At 37.3% G+C, this 21724-nt stretch overlaps 1 protein-coding gene across 7 annotated transcripts in view; it reads right to left on the reverse strand.

The window, feature by feature from the left end:
• Nucleotides 1–14371: 14371 nt before the first annotated feature.
• Nucleotides 14372–21724, reverse strand: part of osa (trithorax group protein osa) — a 253832-nt gene continuing 246479 nt past the window's right edge. For all 7 annotated transcript variants that reach the window (XM_081727104.1, XM_081727113.1, XM_081727117.1 and 4 more), the window contains one exon: nucleotides 14372–19571. In XM_081727104.1, the coding sequence (XP_081583230.1) occupies nucleotides 17025–19571 (2547 nt within the window). In that variant the 3' untranslated portion in view covers nucleotides 14372–17024. The remainder of the gene's footprint in view (nucleotides 19572–21724) is intronic.

The following is a 21724-nucleotide window of genomic DNA, read 5'->3' on the forward strand; positions in this document are numbered from 1 at the left end:
CTTCTGCTGCTAACTTTCTTTTGGCTACATTGTTATCTACCCTCTTTTTATATTTTTCTAAAGCTTCATTTCTCAATGTTGATGAATGTTTGGATTCATGAATCATCTTCGAAACACTAATAGCTAATATCCCACCAGCTGCCGATCCTGCATCATACACCACTAGCTGTGCAATCAAGCTATCTTCATGAAGATTCTCTACTATGCATTCTTTAGTTATGGGAAAACCTCTTTCAATAGCAGCGGTGCCGTGAAACAAAACCAGCACTTTTTGTGTGAAGTGGATCAGTTCTTTGGAAACATTGTGTTGAAAATAGGCAACGCTTAGAAAATGGTCCAATCAATCAGTTTTGGGATGAAAGTTATTTACTTCTTCCTAAGATGAGAAATTTAAGTAGTCTAGTTTTGCAATATCAGCTTCCATACTCGATAATTGATTTATTTCAACGATGACTTCTAATGCAGCTGTTACGCTGTAGGTCTTAATAGACGAATTGCTCATAATTCTAGGTTTGAAGCAGCTGGCACCTCTAACAAACTTGAAAGCAAGAGGGATTTTGACAAAATACTTATATCATCAAGGAATTCTATGGTCTCCATAGAACTGAAGAACTTTCCCATCTTTTATTGCCTTACCTTTAAAGCTGTTGGGGCTGCAAATCCAATGTCAACAACACAGAAGGTCTTTAGGTTTTCTGTCTTCTTCAAATCAATTGAGTGAAGTTTCTTACTACTATTTGCCGACTTCAAAACCTGACTATTATTTTTCCCAACGGGTGTAGAAGCACAATACTCAGATCAGTGAACATAAAAGGCAAAGAGGACCATTACTTTGATATTTGGAGAGATACTGTTCTACTTCAAGAGAAAGAGAATCGCATGAATGCTAACTGGGAGCAGGTCATTTCTTGCAAAACGTTTTATAATTACAAAGCATCAACATAGTTCTTAATAAGTGGCAGCATTTCCACAGCTCTTTCAATAACTTTTGAGTTTTCGACTCATCTGATAGGGCAAAACTTCAGAGGAAAGATATGTGGCCCTGTTATGCGTTTCTAATCTGCGAGTCTACTTGGGTAGTTCTTGAAGTAATACAGAGAGCGCAAAAATCTGTGAGTTCCATTTGGAGTTGTGCACCGTTTTATATGCACCATGAATAGTATGCAAGAAGCACGTACCCAAGTCCAACAGCTTCGGATTTGAAGGTGAATCATCCAAGTACTTCTTTAGGTCGTTTGAAAACTTCAGGTTTTCATTCGGCTCGTCCATTGATACTTGCGAGCGACAGAATTTAAACTTTCATCAAAAGAAATACAGAAGAAAAGCCACTCTTTAACCACGTTTGTCAAAGTACGGACCCAGTCATGGGTGTCCGAAACGGAGGGCAGGATAGAGCCAGATCCTCACCCCACCCCCACCCCCCGCCGGCTCACGAAAATGTATTACATTTCTTAAATATTTTTTTTTCATACAAATAAAAAATACCAAACGTAATATAGCAACCAGATATTTGATATCCCCCTCTAGAAAATTTTCTTCGGGCGCCCATGGACCCAGTCCATATGTAACTAGGTATCCAAGTTTATCGTTGTGCAACTTGAGCTTCTTCGCAATTTCGCTGTCGGGAACTATCAGTTTAAAAAGGTCACTACCAATGCCAGCACTTCTAACAAAAGAATGGGTCATAACTTGATTAATAGCTTACAATATTTTTGCAGTAATAACTTCATCCTTGATGATAAAATTGTTAAGAGTACTTCTAGGCATAACACAAGTATTGGATGTCCTGTTATCAATAACACAAGTATGTTCGTTATTAACAATTGAAGTTCGAACTTCTAAAAGGTCAGCTTTCACTGGACCAGAGTTTGTAGTTGATGGAGCAGCATTCACAGGAACCGAGTCTGTATTGCTTCCTTGACAGGTACTATGTGAAACAGTTTTTTGCTCGAACTTGAAGAACTTACTCTTTCAATAAGCTTTTTACTTTTGGCATGAGATCGAATTGAAGACACTCCCATGTTGCTAACATCAAAACTGGTTATACACAAAGAGCAATTCTCTTTATACTTATCATTTTCCTACCCCTGAAGCCAATTTCAATCTGAATTTATTGTTCTGTCTAAGCACTCATCTTTGAAAGAAGTCTTTCCCCTTATTTTACTCATTATCTCTGAGAAGATAAGTGCAACACTTAATGTAAGTAAAGAAATAAATAACAATGGATACAGATATTATATATAAAATATACTCATGGCTACAAACTAGCTGTAGGGTAAAATTTACTGACAAAAATGTTGAAATACTGACTAAATAGCTGACATTACTGACATCAATCCTCATTTAAAATATGTAGTAGGCTCGATTATAATATAAAGACTATATTAATAAATCAAATAATTAACTGATTTTAAAATTGGCCACCTTCTCTTCATTAAGCATCTATGAGCATTGAAATTCGATCCTTAAGTGACAAAGGAACGCCATAAATTGGTAATGCTGTGCTATCACCGAAGCCCAGAGAAAGTCATCGATGCTCAGTCCAATTGCCTTGCTTCCTTTTTAATGTACAATATAAAAACAAAGTAGTACGTACACAAAAATGTATACTGTATTGTATACGACAAAAAAAAAAAAAAAAAAAAAACCTACCAACACTTCGTATTTAAAAAATTATTTCTTCAAAAATCAATAATTAATGCGGCCTGCAACGAAAAAAATAAATTAAATTAAATTAAAGAAGAATAGTGCTATTAGTTTCCCCATCATTAGGCATACTTTTACTGACTTTACTGACAAGTTTACAGCTCCCCGTATACTATTGCATATAATATAACGCATCCATTGTTATTATACGTGAGGTACTGAAAAGAAAAGAAGAACGGAAGCTGAAAACAGTATTAGTAGAGACGTGGGAGTTAGTGACTACTACAACCACAAGAGAGATGGTGTCACGTTTTAACGTCAGATCGTTGAGTAAAATCACAATTTATTATTTCAGTACCGTACTGTACTGCATCGTATTGTTGTTCTATAAAATTCACTTTTTCATCACCTGAAACTTAATTTCACTACTTTCATGATTCTTTGACTGACAACCCCAAGTCATGACTTTCATGGCCCGTAGACACCCTGCTCGGAGGCCAGATACAATGAGCCAAGAGCATTATTTGTGTTATCTAAATGTATTATTAAGTTATATTATAACTTGTTTAAATAATTGTATATTATTCTATTCTAGTTATAGTGCAAGATTATTATTACCCTGCAAAAATACAGGGTAGATTATAAAAAAATATAATATTTGTATATTTTATAATTTTTCCAGTATGTGGATCAAAATTCCAGTATATTTCAAGTATTTCCAGTATCAAAATTAATTCCAGTATTTCCAGTATCAGTAGACACCCTGTTCAAGTTTTGTCTCTATGCTTGCAATGGTCAGGCAACCTTTCGAGAAAATGTATTTTAGAATGGTTGGAAACACTAGACACTATAGATGCTTATGGGTTTACACTAACATACTACAAACTAGTATGGGTTGCAGTCTAATTATGTCCGCCAATGCTGTCGACTTCATGTGAAAATCTTGAATGTTCGGATTTGTTTGGCAACACTCCCAAACTGGTTTTTTGGGAGACTGAGACAGACATTCATTCACACTATGTTTTCCATTGTCCAATACTGCAGCTGTCACATTTGTTCTATGTTCGTTCAATGGCACACCATTTGCAACATTATGATGTTTACACTTGGTTGGCAACAATGACAACCTAGGGTGGTTGGGAGACGGTAATACTCAACGTCTTTTTGCTATAATGTCGTGTGATGTTTCTGCCAAGCTTGGCGTATAAACGTTTCATCGTATGGAACCTGTTTTACAACTTCTCAGTTTTACCAAAAATGGTTGGCAGCACTAACAAACTGGAGTACTTGGGAGAGGAACACGTCCACAGTATATTTTCTCCAATGACTAACGATGTTTATGCCACGTTTCAGTGGTACAGAAACCATCTTCCACATTGTATTTACAGTACGTTGGCAACACTGACCAAATGGGTGCAAAGTGATATTATCAAACCCTTACCCAAATCACGTTCTAGCAATGAGCCAAAAAAGAACATGATGGGCTCAGGTGCTTTTGCGCGATACATCTAAACATTCATTTTTCTGTCGAATATCCCTTACATTGGGTCACAAAACCAACAAAGCGGATCCTTATAGGGTCAAGTTGCGTGTTTGCCCGTGATTTGAAAACGGTTTCGTACTTCTCATGGCAAGAGCTTTCAGACGATATATAGGTTTGCTCCAGGTACTTGGTCCCGGTATGGAATCATCCCTAGTAAGTAATATGTATATGTCCATTTGCTTTTAAAAACTAGTTTATATAAAGAGTTTCATCTTCGTAACATGAGCAATTCGTGAGATACTGTACCTTCAGCATAAATTTTATACCATCTCTTCTGCTTTGACCCCGTCCTCTTCCCTTAGAATGCGCATCAAAATCTTCTAAATAGTCTACGGTCTTCTAGATAAAGTTACTTAGAAGTATATGAAAGCCAATGGTGTTGATTTGTACACCGGACTAACATTCGTCGGTTTACATTCGTTTTATGTTATAAAAATCTGTTTGGTATACAAATCTACACCGTTGACTTACCATATTTCTAACTTAACTGTATTGAAGAGGTCTAAATCTGGAAGAGTCTAGATTATTCAGCACAGAATGAATAATCTAGAATTTTGTTATGTATATTCTGAAGGGAGAAGAGGTGGTTTAAATTGACTCCAAAAATAAAGTATATCATGTTAGAAAAATGAAGCTTGATATATAAACTTGTTTCTAAAAGAAAATGGACATACACATAATTATGATTTACAATCTTTATATTTGACAACAGACAAACTAACACACAAAACTAGCTTAAGACACTCCTGGTGAGAGGTGGGGAAAGGAATTACATGTTGAAAACGACCGACGTTAGTGTCGAATTCATAGTTTTCGGAGGCGCTGAAATGAATAGTAACATTTCCGATACATCCAAGTTCAGCCTCCATCGTCATTCTGGGGGGGGGGGGAGTAAAATTTCCAAAATGGCCAAGATTAGCGTTGATTCCATAGTTCTAAGAGTCGCTAAGCTGATTGGTGGCAATTCCGTAGATATTTAAGCCAACCATAGTCAAGAACGTGCATGTAGGCACGCTTGGAAATCGACAGGAGCAACACCTGGCGCTTCTCGACGTTGTTCGTAATTATTTATTCTATTCAGTTCGTTACAAATATTGTACATAATCATTAGTTTTCTCGTACGAAGAGGCACTTCTACTAGGGTAAAATAAACCTTCTTGCAGTTTATAAAATGTTTACGTAACTATTGATAATCCGATTATAAAAGCAGTTAAACCTTGGCCAACAAAGAGTTCGGGCTGGATTTAGAAACAGTTTTAATAGTTCAATGGTTTCAATGTTGTGTAGTTCCATAGTGTGTGTTGTGAGACTTTAGAATTTAAAAATCATGAAGCATTAGTTAAATTCAATTTTGAGCCAGATTATACCAGTGAACGACTCCAGCGGCAGCAATAATGCTCAGTATTAGGACGAGTCACGCTAACGTGTCGATGGCCAGTCCCCATTTCAAACAGTAACTTTATTCACTTACGTTGTGGGTCCAGATAAATGGCAACGTTGTAACTTCATTTAACATTAGGCGTATAGTGTACAACCCAAACGGCCCGTACGATTTAAAACATTCCATCACTTTAGATTGAAATCATCATATTTAGAGACTGTTTTCCTCTTATCTTTTGTTGTAACTCTGATAATAACAGTTACCCTATGTCCGGGGACTTTTGAGACACCCTGTATATATATAGTGTGTGTAGGAAGTGAAGTTTTGTAGGCAAGAAGAGAAACCCAGCAACCCACAATTTTCAAGAATGCCGACAAACAAACAAAAGAAGTAAAAATCCACTTTACAAAGTTCTCTGACATTCTCAGGTTTTTTCCTCAGTTTTTCATGAAATTCCCTGTCTTTTCCAGGACTTGCTACGAGTAAGCTAAATTCCCTGACTTTTCCAGGTCGGTGGGAACCCTAAATATTTTTTTTTAACCTAAAAATTGATACTGTACGATAACAACTCCACCTGATAAAATGAAACATATCAAAGTACGCGCTATTCAAGCTATTCATTGTGACATTAGCAAGAAGGTATAATATGTTTAATATGATATATATCAAAATTGTGATTAACTCTTTAACTACAATATTGCTCGATGATAAATATATCACATGTATAGAGCGTATTGAGCTGAACAATGTCTGGTTCACGAGAAAAGCGAGTTTTTATGGCGTTTAAAAACTATCGTTTGTTGCCAGCCTGGTAATTGTTTTCCGCTCGGAATAAGTTATTTATTTATGTACTGTGTATGAAAAATACACACTCTTAGGTAGCAAGTTGTATCTCTTGTGATTTCTCCTAACAAAGATGCTTACTAAGTTACTTGTAATATAAACAAGCCAGTGAAAACGCCCACCTGTTGGCTACACAAAGACTATTCGTGTTGGCTACACAAATACAGAAGGAAATATATCAGGAACTGAGAACATCTGACGCTTCTTTGTTTCACTGATGCCACCGTTCTCTACGTAAACAACTCAGAACTACAAGATGTAGCAGAAGAGCCTAATTTGAAGAGAAAGTCAGTTGGGTTGAAGATGAAAATGATATTCAATAATTTTGTAAACGATTGACAGTGCAGACATAAAATTAGAATGTCCATTTTAATGAGTAGATCACGGAGGTTCCACGAACATCCACCATTTTTGGTTTATTCCTGTAAGTGATTGTCGTAAGAGCTCCAGCCACTGTTTTTTCCAGGCGTCCATAATGCTGTTAAGACAGTCCTGATCAGAAGTGGACACCTGCGTTCATTTGGGACAGAAGACATTCAGGATTAATGCATCATTAATGAAGAAACTAACAGATCTATCAAGCTAGGCTCGAGTGCTGTAAGAAACAGCTTCATAAACGAAAGTAAAATGCCAAATAAGTAAAGCGTACAATTTTCAATTAGTGTACGAGGGCCACTATTTATATTTTGAGCCTTGGCAACAGTGATTGTAGTAGGCGCTATTTTTTGTTTGCATAGAAACGTTTGACATCGTTGACCATAACGTACTTCACATGTTTTGTCAATAGCTTTGTCTTGTTTACGTTGACTTTAAGATTGCGTGACAACAGAAAAATGAAATAAACTCGTAAAAATTTTCGTGCGATGATTTATTACGATTTTTTACGTGGATTATCAAGACAAGAGTGCATCAATCAACTTACTTCCACATATGGCAATGAAGCCCCATCCTTTTCCACAATGAAACGCTAGTATAACGATTTTACTCGTGGTCGCCATTCGTTCACTGACGAAATTCGCGAAGGTCGTCCAAAATCAGTTGTTATTCAAGAAAACATGATGCTGTGCAAAACCTAATATTGCAAGATCGTCATGAGACATACTGTGAGATTGAAAAAACACTAGGCATTAGTTCCACTAGCATATATAAATTATCACATGATCATTTAGCTGTGAGAAAGGTTTGTTTTCGTTGGATCCTACATAATTTGAGAAGAACTCTAAAAGAAACTCGCCTCGATTGGTGCACACAAATGTTCAATAAATACAATGGTGGTGCTTCAAAAGACGAATATAAGATTGTAACAGGTGATGAATCATGGATATATGTATATGAGCCGGAACGTAAACAGCAGTCGACTGTATGGATGTTTCAAGATGAACCAAGTCCATTGAAGCACATCGAAACAAGTGGTCGCGTGTTTTCTCGGGAAAACTGGTCACGTAGCAACTGTGACTTTATAGGAACGTAGAACGGTCAACTCTGAATGGTGCACAGCAATTTGTTTGCCGGAGGTCTTCGGTCAAATATGGAAAACAAACAAGGGCCGTCGGATCATTCTTCATCAAGCCAATGCGAGCTTTCAAATCTCGTCTAACAACCGACTATTTGAACAAAAAAAAATCGAATTGATGGGTCATCCGCCGTACAGTCCTGATTTGGCACCCAATCACTTCTTCTTGTTCCCGAATGTCAAGAATAAATTGCATGGACAACTATTTTTGTCAGTGGAAGAAGCCTTTGATGCGTTCAAAAACCATATTATGGAGGTGTCTCAAGAAAATTGAAAAACATGTTTTGACAAATTGTTCGAACGAATGCAGAAGTATATTGATCATAAAGGAGAATATTTCGAAAAATCAAATTTCAATGACAATTGTTAGGCTCAAAATATAAATAGTGGCCCTCGTATTCTACCTTTTAACGTAGATCGAGAACGTGGACATAGAAAGAATCAGATAACCCTCTGGAGACTACACCACGAAGCATGTAAAGATTTATGCTAATCTCTGTTTCAGCTTTAGAAGACACTAAAACGGAAGTACGTAAAATAAAGCATAGCAGCGTAGCTAGTAGCAAATGGTACTTTTTTTCTGTGCTGAAGAAAAGAAGAGCTTTATCATACTTATCTTTTAAACTAGACAACGGTTCTATGCTTATCATCTGTTCACTTCTCCCTCCCAAAATAACTTGACACCGATAATTATCTGGGTATTTTGATATCTACTGGCTCATTCCGTTCAAGTCCTGTTATCAGCCTTCACGTAGAAGCAAACGAATTAGCATTAGCCCTTCGTTCAGATATCTCAGAAATTATACAGCCCGTGTGCGTTCTATTTCTCACCACACCTGTAGCTTTCCGTTGCGTGGTGACCAGATTTATGACCAGTACGCAGCAAGACCACGAGCTACATGCCCACGGTACATTCGTCCGTGGGAGAGTCTCGCTACAGACGAATTTATATGGCCGTCTCTTTGTTTGCTACATATTTGTGCTCTTCCAACATGGCTGTTAATCCATCAAGGTTTCGACCTTCAATTATCATCACATACCAAACAGCACCCTAGTACCCACAAATACCAGCAAGAGTTGGGAGCGTTTCTAGAAAGGTATCCCAATTTTAACGCGTTTTATACAGATGGTTCCAAAAGTCAGAATTCTGTTGGCTGTACTTTCGTCACAGATAAGGATAGTTTGGAATTTAGTCTCCATTTCTGTGCTCAGTAGTTACTGCAGAACCAACAACAGTTAAACTTCCTTTCGATCACGCACTTCAGCTTTTTCTGCGTCGTGTGCTGATTTCCATTGACTCACAGAGCGTTATTACAAGCCTACAGAATGTTTACTAAATACCCTTTAGTGCAGCAACAAAACTGTCGTCGTTGTCTGCTAGGTGTTGGCACACGTCGATGTTCGTGAAAATGGGCGTGCTGACACGCCAGCCAAAAACGCCGCATGGGCAGAGTTTGCACTGGGGAATTCTCTCCCATGCTCCGATCTCCGCAGTTATTTCGTTCAAAATGGATGCGCTCTCACTGATAAGCAGATTGGAAACAGGCAAACGAAAACAAATTTCACACAGTAAAATTAGATTTTGAGTGATTGGTAGACGTACTATTCGTCGAGATGAAGTCATCCTTACACACTTGACCATCGAAAACACGCATCTCATTCATTCCTTTAGTGTGGCGTCAACCGTTCATATTGTGAAGACTGTATCTTTCCCCTGAGTATTTAGGACATTCTGGTAGAATATCCACAACATTTGGACCTCAGAGTGTTTTTGGGACTACCTAAACATCTTCATCAGGTTTCGGGGCATAATGCGGTCTTTAGTGACAATATTCTCACTTTTATTTGTGCAACTGCAATGGTTCAAGTGCTCTGAGGAATTTTAATTCCGGTGGGCATTACTGGAATCTATAGCCATTAAGCCTATCATGCATGAGGGATGACGTCCCTAGGCAAGCACACTATCCGAGAAAGGAAGGAAGAGGCCTGGAACCAACACATAAGTGAAGAAAGCCTAGTAAAAACCTCACTTAAGATGCTGAGTTCAAAAAGCTGTTATACCTTTTTGACCGAATGTTCTCGCCAAAAACAGAACCCGAGAAAGCTCGTACCAAAGGAGAGCGTTAGCGACTACCCTATACTGGGTGTTTTTTCTCAACATTTTTTCTTAATTTTTAGATCTTATATTTGATTTAAGTTCTTTTAGAAATATAATTGTCGGTCAGTATTCTTGTCTCGGTAACTGGCCTTATCGTGATGAGGACAAATAGTCTCGTTGCTGGCGTATTCATTAAGCTTACCTATCAGATGTACCTATTAGATCTACAATATCCGAAAAAATAATAGTCCAGTGGTTAATGCAGTACATTACAAAAGGTAGCAAAAATTTGAACAAATTATCTAAATAACCGCTATGAACTAAAATAGGATATCTGCATTATGGTCAATACAGAAAAATTAAATTTATCCTCAACAGACATTATAGACATGTTTGATTCAATTCCTCTACTCAACATCAGCATCAACATTAGCTAACCAATAAGTTTAATAACCTGAAAAGCTACGGTATCACTAAAATATTAAGATTATGCCTTCACACAAACTACTCCTTTGAAAATTAATTTTACAAATATACAGAGGATTTAGCTGTGAGCAATCTGTTTCATCATTTCTGGCAAGCATCATAATGTATTATTACCAAAGCAACATTCTACAGAAAATTTTCAAATTCGTAAAATACTACAGGTACGCAGATCGCTTTTCTTCTAGTTTAGAAAAAAATCTAAAAATATACTTTCCGAATTTAACAACATCCACCCTAAAATTAATTTCATCAAAAAATGAAAGAATAATAAAAAAAATAATTTTCGGGACATGATCATCAGCAGATTAAATAACAAGTTCCACACAATATATCCCTCTTCGATACTCGAGTGGGTAGCGCGTGTGCCTTTGGTGCATGTGGTCCTAAATTTGATTCCCAGTGAGAGCATAAAAGAAAATTCATTTCATAAACATTCACTTTCATTAATTATTCGTCTCCTTTAGCCTAAAGGGAAGAACCATCGGGAAACGTAAAGGTGACCTTAAACAAACAAACGAAGAATTATAATGTTTTTCACACTAATATCTACAGAAAACCGAATGCAAGTATGTCTACAAGGTAACCAAAAAAGTTCTTGCTGTTTTCGACCTGCATTATGCATTATTCGACCTGCCAAGCGATCGGGAATTAGTCTTGACCATCAACTTTCAGTAATACAGACACATTGCGCACAAACAGCTGTCATAATTCGTCCAATGTCGAAGAGAAATGGAGGTATCGAAGCAGCTTGTTCGTGTGTGTTTGTTGTACGACTTTAAAGTCGGGCCCTGTCAGCTACCGCATATGCCAGGTATTTGCCGTGAACGAACGCACCGCCAGGCATTGGTTTCAGAAATTCCGTTTGGGAGATGTGAGACTTTCGGATGAACCTCGCAGTGGGTGACCATATGTGTTAGATGACAAGGCCCTGAAAGCAGCCATCGAGGAGGACAGTGATCTAATGTGTGAAGAAGAACTTACAGAAACGTTCTATGTTTCCGCTGAAACAGTCTGCATCTACATGGGATAGAGAAGTCATACAAGTTAAGCAAGTGAGACGCCACCCATTGTCGGCAGCCAACAAGGAATAACGAGTGTCAGCACCTGAACACATTCGTTTTCGATCACTTGTTCACTGCTGACGAAAAGTGGGTCCTCTCTGATACTCCCAAGCATACCAGACATTGGTTGTTGCCACTTGATCCTATTCCTCACACCTCAAGGCCACCTCTGTACGTACGAAAGGTTATGCTCTCTGTATGGTGGAATTGTCGGCAAGTAGTGCATAACGAGCTCCTTCCACTTGGTCAGACCATGACCTCTAACTCTCAGGATTTGCAGAGTGCACCGCCTACTGCAACAGAAGGAGCCGGTATTGGTGAATTGCAAGGGTGTGCTGTTCCTGCACCACAATGCCAAGCCACATATGGCAAAGAGGACCCGGCAGACCTTCAGCAACTTGGGAGACACTAAGTTATGAATTCACCAACTTAGCGCCAACACCTGTTTCATTCCCTCGACAACCATCTCTGTGGGAGATCCTTCGCAAATGAGGGAGATTTGTGGAAAGCACTCACGGACTTCTTTGTATCCACGACCGCCGAGTTTTATCACCAGGGTATTATGCAGCTGCAGGAACGTTGGCAAAAGGTGTTGGATGCTGATGGAGATTACTTCGAAACCTAAAAGTACGTACCGTCCACTGTATTGCTCTTTGTTTATCACTACTTTAGAACAGCAAGAACTTTTTAGGTTACCTTGTACATTCAGACACAATATTAATATACCTCCAACCTATACTAAATATTGTTTCTGACTGTATATAAGCGTATTCTACACAAAGTCAAATTTTTGGATTAATTTCTTCCTTTTAAGATCTACAAAATCGTACTACCAAATAACAACACTGAAAGAAAACTAGATCTCGTTTACAAAATTTGTCTCCAAAATGTCTATAATAAATACTAGTTAGAAAAATGGAACCGGAAATTCTTTTTTTAAAAAAATCAAAATACAATAAATAAAACTGAAACAAAAAAGTGGAAAAATACGTCTCTTTCCAGTTATAACTCGGAATTTGTTATAGAATGCAAAAATTTACACAAAAATAGGGCTTTAAGTAGTCTTCAACTTATCACTCTATATAGAAAATTCCTAACAAAAGTTACCATATAGATATATATATATATAAAAAAGTAAACTTCGGCGTCTGCGAGTGGTACACAGCAATGACGAATACAAACGTCAATACTAATCAAGAAGTACATTAGACTATTATCATTATTAAGTAGTCAGCCTTTCGGCAGGTCCTGAGGTTTTGATTATTATTATTATTATTATTATTATTATTATTATTATTATTATTATTATTATTATTATAAAAAAGATTTGGACCTGGAAATGTTTCTTCCACGTTTCTCGATCTTCAGCTTCCTCTTTTAACTCCCAATATTTTCTTCTATTTCTCAAATCATCGATCAGCTGTGTTATTTTGCATAGAAGTTCCTAGCTCATAGAACAATAAGCTTGCTTACACTACTACATCAGAACCAAGGACTCAAAATTAAACCTGGATAAAAGTACACTAGACAAGCAACAGAACTATATCAAAAATCACAATGAACAATAAAATCCTACATTTCCAACATTGCATCAGAATTTCCACAGCGTCGAATTAGTGAACCATTCACAAGCTCCAAGCTCAATGTCGAAGTGTATGGAAGCTGTTATTTTGATAAACAAAGATGGCAGTCGCCTTACGTTCCGACTATAGTGTTAACAGTTATGCTATCCCATTTTAAGCAGTAGATAGGCTTAAACATAACCTTTTTTTGCACAGCACAATAATAAAATATGGAATTGAACCAGTTCAAGAAATAATCGAACAGTAATAACATGCTTGTCAATGTTGAAAGAAATAATGTCAACGGTATATCGCATTTTTTTCTTCTTCCAAATGTCACGAAACACCACTCCAAGTAACGAACTTCGACTTTCATATTAAGGATTTGATTTAATTATGTATATACACATTTTAACCTTACCCCTTAAGAATTGTTTAGCATGTACCTTTGTTTAAAGCTAATGGACAATGAATGAAAGAATTAATGCAAAAATGCTGAGCGATTACACGTCATGCTGCTACACTTAAATGTTTTATTCTTTAATTATGCATTTCATATTTTTTGTCTGTAAACTCATGCTGAAGTGATGTAGGTCCTGCAGTGGATATAACATGAGTTCTTGATAACTGACTTATTTCAGTATAAAAAATGTATTTCGGAGGACTCCAAAACTTCGTTATTCTGGTATTTCACTGAATGTAAAGGAAGTGGGAAACCAATAGACATTTGAAACCCTTAACTCAGATGTCAAGAATAGTGACATCGTGAAAATTCTCAAGCATATTATTTAAAATTCTGTACAAACCTGATTGACTTTTATGTCCTCTCTCAGCAGTGTAATTCTAGAGGACAAGGCGCACAGTTCAAAGGGAAGAATGAATCCATACAGTGTGCTCAATGCTCTTCCATCGGAAATCGAATCCTGAACGAGCTCTAACCACCTGCCCAGGGATGGGCTGCGAAAATCTAAATATACAACGCTGTCATTTTAATTAAAAACTCATATCGAGTTAGAATGGCGATAATGATTTGTACAGATGCAAACTGAGGCCTTATTTAAAATTTAAAACTGAAAATGGCTTATCCAGCTCCTTAAGATGCTTACCTTAAAATGAGCAGACAAGTTTAGTATAAATAATATCAGAGGAAAAAGATCAATACGCAGTCAATAAATTTGAATAACTTCTGCTATTATGGACTTCACTAAACTGATTTAAAAATAAATTTAAGTCCGAGAAATGAGTATGTCATTTTTATTGTTTTTATACAACTGCTTTGTTAACACGTACATGATTTCATTCTTATTTAGGATTTCTTTCGCAGGAGAAACCATGTTGCATTTTAAACCAAAACGATGACAATATTCACATTATTTCGTATACAGTAGACGCGTCATTTTCTGCTGTCAATAATTTAAATGATCGTTTTCTCTACGCTTGTTCCTTGTCCGCTTTGGTATTGAACTCTTGTGTGCATAATACAAATTCCATAAATTAAAAATACATACAATACGTAATACGAAAATTTGAGGTTTCAGCGGAGAATCATCATCTATTTCATAAATTTAGATGTTTCACTACAGTTCGAAGATATATATAGAAGACCTGTGACAATGGAACTTTTCCCATTCAGCTTTTTGAAGCTTTTGTCTAGCTTCTTTTTGTATTGTAGAATGGTTTTGCAAATATACAGTTGATGATAAGTTCTCTTCATCGTTATGTATATTATATTTTAAAACATGTTAAGTTCACAACCCTTCCCTTGCCTAGGAAACTGTACCCTACGTCAAATTTCTAACAGGCAACTTCACCCCGAATAACAAAGTCATAATTATGACCTGATCCTGACAGATGCCCTTATAAAGAACCACCAATATAATTCTGCAATAATTGAAGCCAACTCAATATCGTATAGAAAACTTCTGAGAAAATTATTTTTTTCTTCCTCTCTTTTTCGCTTCGAATTAACACTGCAAATAAATATCGCTAGAAAGTAACTTCAATATAGCAGACATTTCGTAATTATACAGTCTTAGTGAAATTTGAGAAATGCATAACGTCGAATATCATAACTTTCAATTTTTTTTATTTATTTTAATTACTCCTGGTTTCCAATGTCAAAAAGACAACCTCAAGGACTTATTAAATAATTGTAAAAAGGCGTGGAAAAATTGCATACATGAACTAATAAAATTATTTCTGCAGGAACTAATAAAACCATTTCTTTTCCATTACAATATTCCACTGTTTACAAAATTCTAAAAAGCATCTGCTCAATGCAAATGACTCTCCTGTCTTAACTAACAAATTTGTTATCACACATGCTATACAACATTAAATGCATCACTCCTCTCAAGAAAGGAATACAAAACTAGGAATGGGAATATCTTAAGCAAATATTTTGTAATACTCCTTATGTACATTTATTTCTTATTTTCAGTATTCAGACATATATAAAGCAGCATTTGCACAAGTAAATACCAAATATGAAATGAGAACCAAGGAGAACCTAGTAGGAAGGGAATGGATGTATGAATAAGGATTGAATGGACAGAGTTCAGTGGCATTTGGTAATGGGTAAGAGACAGAGGGGTATAAGGATACCACAAGGTCAAAGCTGGGCCTCTGTAACGTGTTTATTTATTTACTTTTTTTTCTCTTTCTTTTTTATGCCAGCACAGCCCCATTTGTACCCTTTGTGAAGAACCCTATGAAGAAAGAGTTGTGTGAGGGGCTATACACTAGCTGATGTTTTTATGTCTGTCGAACTACCATCATAGTCCAAGTAATAACTTGGTATCTGAAAAACAAAAATGTCCAAACCATCACACCATAGTCCATAGGGACCTTTTTTTTTCTTTTTTTACGAATTTATCCATAATACAGAGTCAAAATAATAAATACAATGATCGATCAGTATTACAACATGTAAGTTCAACATGGTGTTGGCCTCACTGCATTTTACAAAATGGTACAATTTGTGTTGCATGCTAGGGACTACAATTTTGGAGGCCTGTTGGTTTGCCACTACGCACTATAAACCAGATTATCTTCAGTTCCATCCACACTTCCTTCATTGCCTTTTGCTGCTATACAGCTAGCGTCCTGCATTGCAGAGCTTTCAGTTCAGCATTATACATACATACATATATATATATAAATCCTCATCAATAGTAGTATTCAGATGGGCTGAAGATCAACACGAGTTTAAGCCAAAGATTTCACACTATTTCAGAAGTAAAAATAATTCTCATCCTCACTTCTATGTCCCTAACAATACCTATTTACGTTAGCTAAGATGTGATACTTTTCAGTCTGTTTTACAGTTTAGGGTCAACTGAAAAAAAAAAAAAAAAAAAAAAAAAATCACCTTGCACATCACCCAGACCATATATCATACAGAAGAAAAGTCTTGTTTCTCGAAAGTTCTCCTTAGTAAGTTTGTACAAACTTCTGGCCAAAAAGAAAAAAAACAGGTAGTGACTATGTAAGACTCGCACACAGATGCACACAAATCACGTATCCACACACACAAGAAGACATCATTCACAAGGCAAGGCAGTATTTCACTTGCACCGGATTGGAAACTGGGGAGCCTGTAGCCACGAATGTATCTGTGGTAGTCTACAGACAGATTTCACTTTACTTTGTGTGTGTGTGTATGTGTGTGTTAACCACAACAAATCAAGATGCTACACAGGTGTTCTACAAAGTAATATTCTTGCTCACGCAAGAACAAACGCTTTGGTGATTTATTTGATCACCGGAAACCTGTAAAATCTTCACACCTGCTTTTTCTTCTATCAACTACCCCAGCTTCTTGTTTTATTATGCTTGGGTCAGTTTAACACTTGCCACTTGGTTGCAATACGAAGACCTTTTCAGGGGTCACTACGATGTGATTTCCTCCTCTGATCGAGAGCATTGGAAAAGCACCCTGGATATGATACTTGCCACATGCTGGTCCAGAATTTGGCTCATAACAAGACTAAGGAGACGATGTTCTTGCTGAAGGAACAGGGGTTTGTTATCATTGTGACGTGAGAGGTGGAGTAATGTATTTGCTGCACGACGCAGCATATCCAAGCTTGTTCCCATTGATTCAGGATTTTCACGAAGCATTTGAATACCATGGTGATTAACCACATTTAAAGCATTTTGTTCAGCCTGTTCAATGAACCCAATGAGAAGAGATACGCAAGGGTTTTGAAGGGCAATTGTTCGAGCTATACCACTGTCGGCTGCAGCAAAATAGTGGAGGAGATTAATTGCGAACTCTCGTAAAACTTGATCTTCACTCCTACACAAAAGCTTGGACAAGATAGTACATAATCGTTCAAGACGGGAAAATGGCGGAGTAGCAAGGACAAGGTCTACGTTTCCTTCTGTTACACAAAGTTTACAGAGGGCTTCCAAAGCTAAACGTTGAGGGGAGAGGACGGAAGAGGAACCAACTGTGGGGAATGGATCCTGACCATATGCTGCAGGACATACAGCCCAGTGAAGCAAACCATCCAAAATAGGTCGTGAGATCTCCTCAGGATGCTGACTTAAGTCCATTTGACCGGCAATATTAGCTACCATTACCAATATATTTTCCCGTATATGATGCAAGTACTCCCACCACCATTCGTTTTCTCCATATAAGCTACTACAGGAATCACTAAAATCCGCATCTTCTTCCCTATCATAATTTCGCTGCTTTTGGGTACGAAGAGGATGCTCATGATGCAAAAGTATAAGTTTTCCTAGTAAATTAAGAAAACCTGAGCTTTTAGCGAATTCAAGTTCATTACCAGGAACAAACGTTAAATTTCTTAATATATTTGATACACAAATACACCGCCTGGCTAAAGAATCTTGGGTTTCTGTTACCAAATACAGGCTAGATTCATCTCTAGAGTAGCATTCATCCTCATAATCTTCCATTCTTTTTCGTTTCAGTGTGCCAGCCGGATCATTGATTTTTAACACAGGTGCAGTCTTTACGGGTTCAGCATTAGAGTCCTTTTTGGTGTCGTCGTCTTTCAATACTGAATCGTCAACATCCATGGGTTCTGTTTTCATGGAGAATGGTTCATTACTAGTATTTTCATTGTCGGCTATTTCCGAGGGTTCTTTTTCATCATCCTGTTCATTTTTCTTGTTGCCCAGATCTTTGTTGCTATTACTACTAATACTACTGTCGTCGTCCTCTTTTACATCATTTGAATTTTCAGGGGATTTTTCTACATCCATGTTTTGATCTTGGCTGTTGTATTCAGCTTTATTTTCTTGAGGATCTTCCTGTTCCTTCTCACTAGGTTTACCATTTTTCTTCTGTATAACTTCGTTTTTCTCTAGTTTTTCTTTTAGCTCCCTAGAAAATGTATCATTAGTTTCTACCGGCTCCTTTTTTATTCGAGATATTACATCACTTAAGGTTTTAGTCCGTTTTTTCTTTTCGCAATTTTTTCTGTCCGTTAGCACACAGTCTTTCTTTGCACTGTCTTTTATCACATTTGATTTTTCACTCTTCTCATTTTCAGATTCTGTTCTACTTACTTTGCAACCACCATTTACACTCAACCTCTGTTTTTCCTCACAACCGACACTTTCACTTGATTTCTCCGCACCAGTTCCGCCCTTCTTTGGTTCCTTTTTACTTTGTTCATCGTCCCTCTCTGATTCCACCTTCACCTCCGATTCATCACTGTGTTCCTTTTTCTTGTCTTTTAACACTCGCACGAAAGGTACAATACCGAATTCAGCCTGAAAACACGTTAAAATATATTTTAAGCTGTCCGTACCACTCAGCTGCCATTGGTCTTGATCATTTTCAAGACCGTCATCTATATCCCAATCCTTCTGACTGTCCATAACAAAAATTTCATTATCGCGATTCACAAGTTTTATGGTCTCCCCTTTCCTCGTCACTAAAGTATAGTTTGGCCCCTGAAGAATCGGAACTCTATCATTCACTTCCACGTCCTTCACTGCACCTAAATCCACTTCACCAGGGTCATAAACAGGAAGTTCATACCACTTCCTATCTTTGTTTGCCTCACTACCAGATACCTTCTTTCGTTGCACAGGCGTTAACTTCCCACTGCCAATATCCAGATCTTCTCCAATGTCAAACATTTCCACCAAACTCCGCCTGAAGTGCTCTAAAAGAACATCCAGGAGACCTGGCATATGGATTAGTCCGAAATATGCTACCGTACTGTCATCAAACAGAAGGATGTTGAGCACATCAAGGGCCCAGCAGCTCTCTGCCAGAAGTCCAGAACGCAGGCACATCATTAACCGCCATGCTTCAATGGGTCCAATATCACTTCTCGTCAGTCTCTTGCGCTTATAAAGTACAGGGGACGTAGCTTCCACACTGTCCGGAGGAAATACTATTTCACGTTTTGGCTGTGAATACGCAGCATTTGGAAGAGTTGGAGCAGGTCCCTGAAACAAACAGAATTACGATCAGTCAGTTAGTCTGCTCACATTCAGCAACAAAATGTGTAGGTAATAATACAATTACAGCTAACTTACACAATAATGAATGAAAGAAAAAGAAGGGGAAAAAACTGCCAATTATTACAAACTGAAAAGCAAGCAGCATACGTAATGTTAGAATTCAATATAACATTTCATGTAATGTCAAGCAGCGTTCCTCAAACTGTGCTCCGCAGACCACAAGTGGTCCATTGAGCTCTGCCCTTGTGGTTCTCAGATTGAAGATTAGTCCAAAATAGCCAGAAAATATAAAGTTCAAGTTAATTGCGTATCTCACACAGTAGCTGAAGATCTCAAATCGAGTTTCGAAAATACATAAGCAAGCATTTTTTACTTTCTCTCCGATTTAAGCTTACCAGTGTAAGTGTAAACTTAGAACGATTGTGCAAGGATCGACAGGCTCACTCATCTCATTAATATGAGTACCAACATTACTTAAATTTTAAGTTAATAAGGTAAAAATTACACGAATGTATTATTATAAAATATTCTTGATAGCCCTCAATTATTTTTTTTAAAAATCTAGTATGTATTTTCTTCTAATAACAACAACATAAAACAACGGGAAAACGAAGTATACAAGGAAACAAGAGAGAAGTCCGTAGAATATTCTGGCTAATAAAAGTGGTCCCCATTTGAAAGTTTGAGAAACGCTGGTGTAGTGAGTGTATATATTTACACTACAAATCAAGTTTCAAACTTCCATACTTAAGTCCTGAATAGCGCAGTTCAAAAGAAAACATTAATTCCACTAGATTTCAGTTTAGCGTTCCGTTCAGTAGTAAGGCCATAAGAGAATTGGATCTACAGCTTCACGTGAAATCTAAACCACATGAGCTCCCGCCATGTCCACACTGGAAGTGTATAACTATTTGGACAGTATTATATCACGTTGTCTAAACAGTAGTGAGCCTCTGAAGGTCAAAATAAATATATTTATTGTGATTTGAATATAGTGTGATGAAACCACATATGCATTATTCTGTTCGACGACCTTCTTCATCTTTCCGGCAATACTATAATCCCGTCGCTATAGGATTTCCGTGATTTCAAGTCAATAAATCGTGACACGTGGTTTTCACATGTTTCTTTTGAAGCTACTGAACAATATGCAGGGCGTTCTGCAGATCGAATTAAATGAAAGTCTGATGTTGCCAAGTCCGATCTACACACTGGAATATTAAAACCTTCCAAGTAAGTGTTCTCAATTTCTGAAGGATCCTTGATGTATACGATCTGATGTCAGCGTGGTATACGACACCTTATCTGTTGACCAGTTCCTGCCGTTTCTTTTGAATTCCCATGTACACTTGCGCTAACTGTCGACAGTACAGGCTGCAGCTTGTCATGCACGATGCCATTTCAATACCATCAAATTCACAGCATAACCTTCCTAGATGTCTGTGTGGACTTTCCCACAGACTGTGGAGCTTCTAACTTCGACCACGATGTTTCTCGCACATTGCAGAAGCCTTCAAAAATGGCCTGAGTTCGTTGTATTTTAGTGGAGATTCGCAGATACAAATTAATGGAGTAAATATTTTTGAGTCAGATCGTATGGCACCCAAACGTCGTTGGTTTTTTTTTAAGCCAGCTTTCTCCAAAGGATTCAACATTGTTTGGTGATGGATGTTTAGATCATTGCCCATGTCATGACTGCTTACAATGCCGGTCTTGATCGACTTTTGCCAGATCATCCACTTTTACGATAGGTTACTCACTGGAAGGAGCATCTTGACCACCAATGAAATTTCCAGAATGAAAATGATGTACCATCTTTTGTCTGTTGCTTTTCATAACGTATCTTCCCCATAAACAGCACAAATTTCTTCACGGAACTGCGCAGCATCTACTCCTTTGTCTCAATAAAACTGTAAAATGTAACGGGATTTTGTGGAAAGTTCACTTATCATCACGATCCAATACCTTACATCTGATTACAATAATTTCAAAACTTTATGCACATCTATTAGCTTCAACTGTTAGTTATTAAATGGAGTTAAGCCTGCCCCCTTGTGACCGATATTTAGACTACCTGATATTTAAACATTAAAACCATTTTGTAAGTATCGTCATACTCATGCACATATAGAGGAAAA

Source organism: Thermobia domestica, chromosome 1 (genome assembly GCF_964235325.1).
Source record: "Thermobia domestica chromosome 1, izTheDome1.hap1.1, whole genome shotgun sequence".
In the NCBI taxonomy this organism is placed as follows: Eukaryota; Metazoa; Arthropoda; class Insecta; order Zygentoma; family Lepismatidae; genus Thermobia; species Thermobia domestica.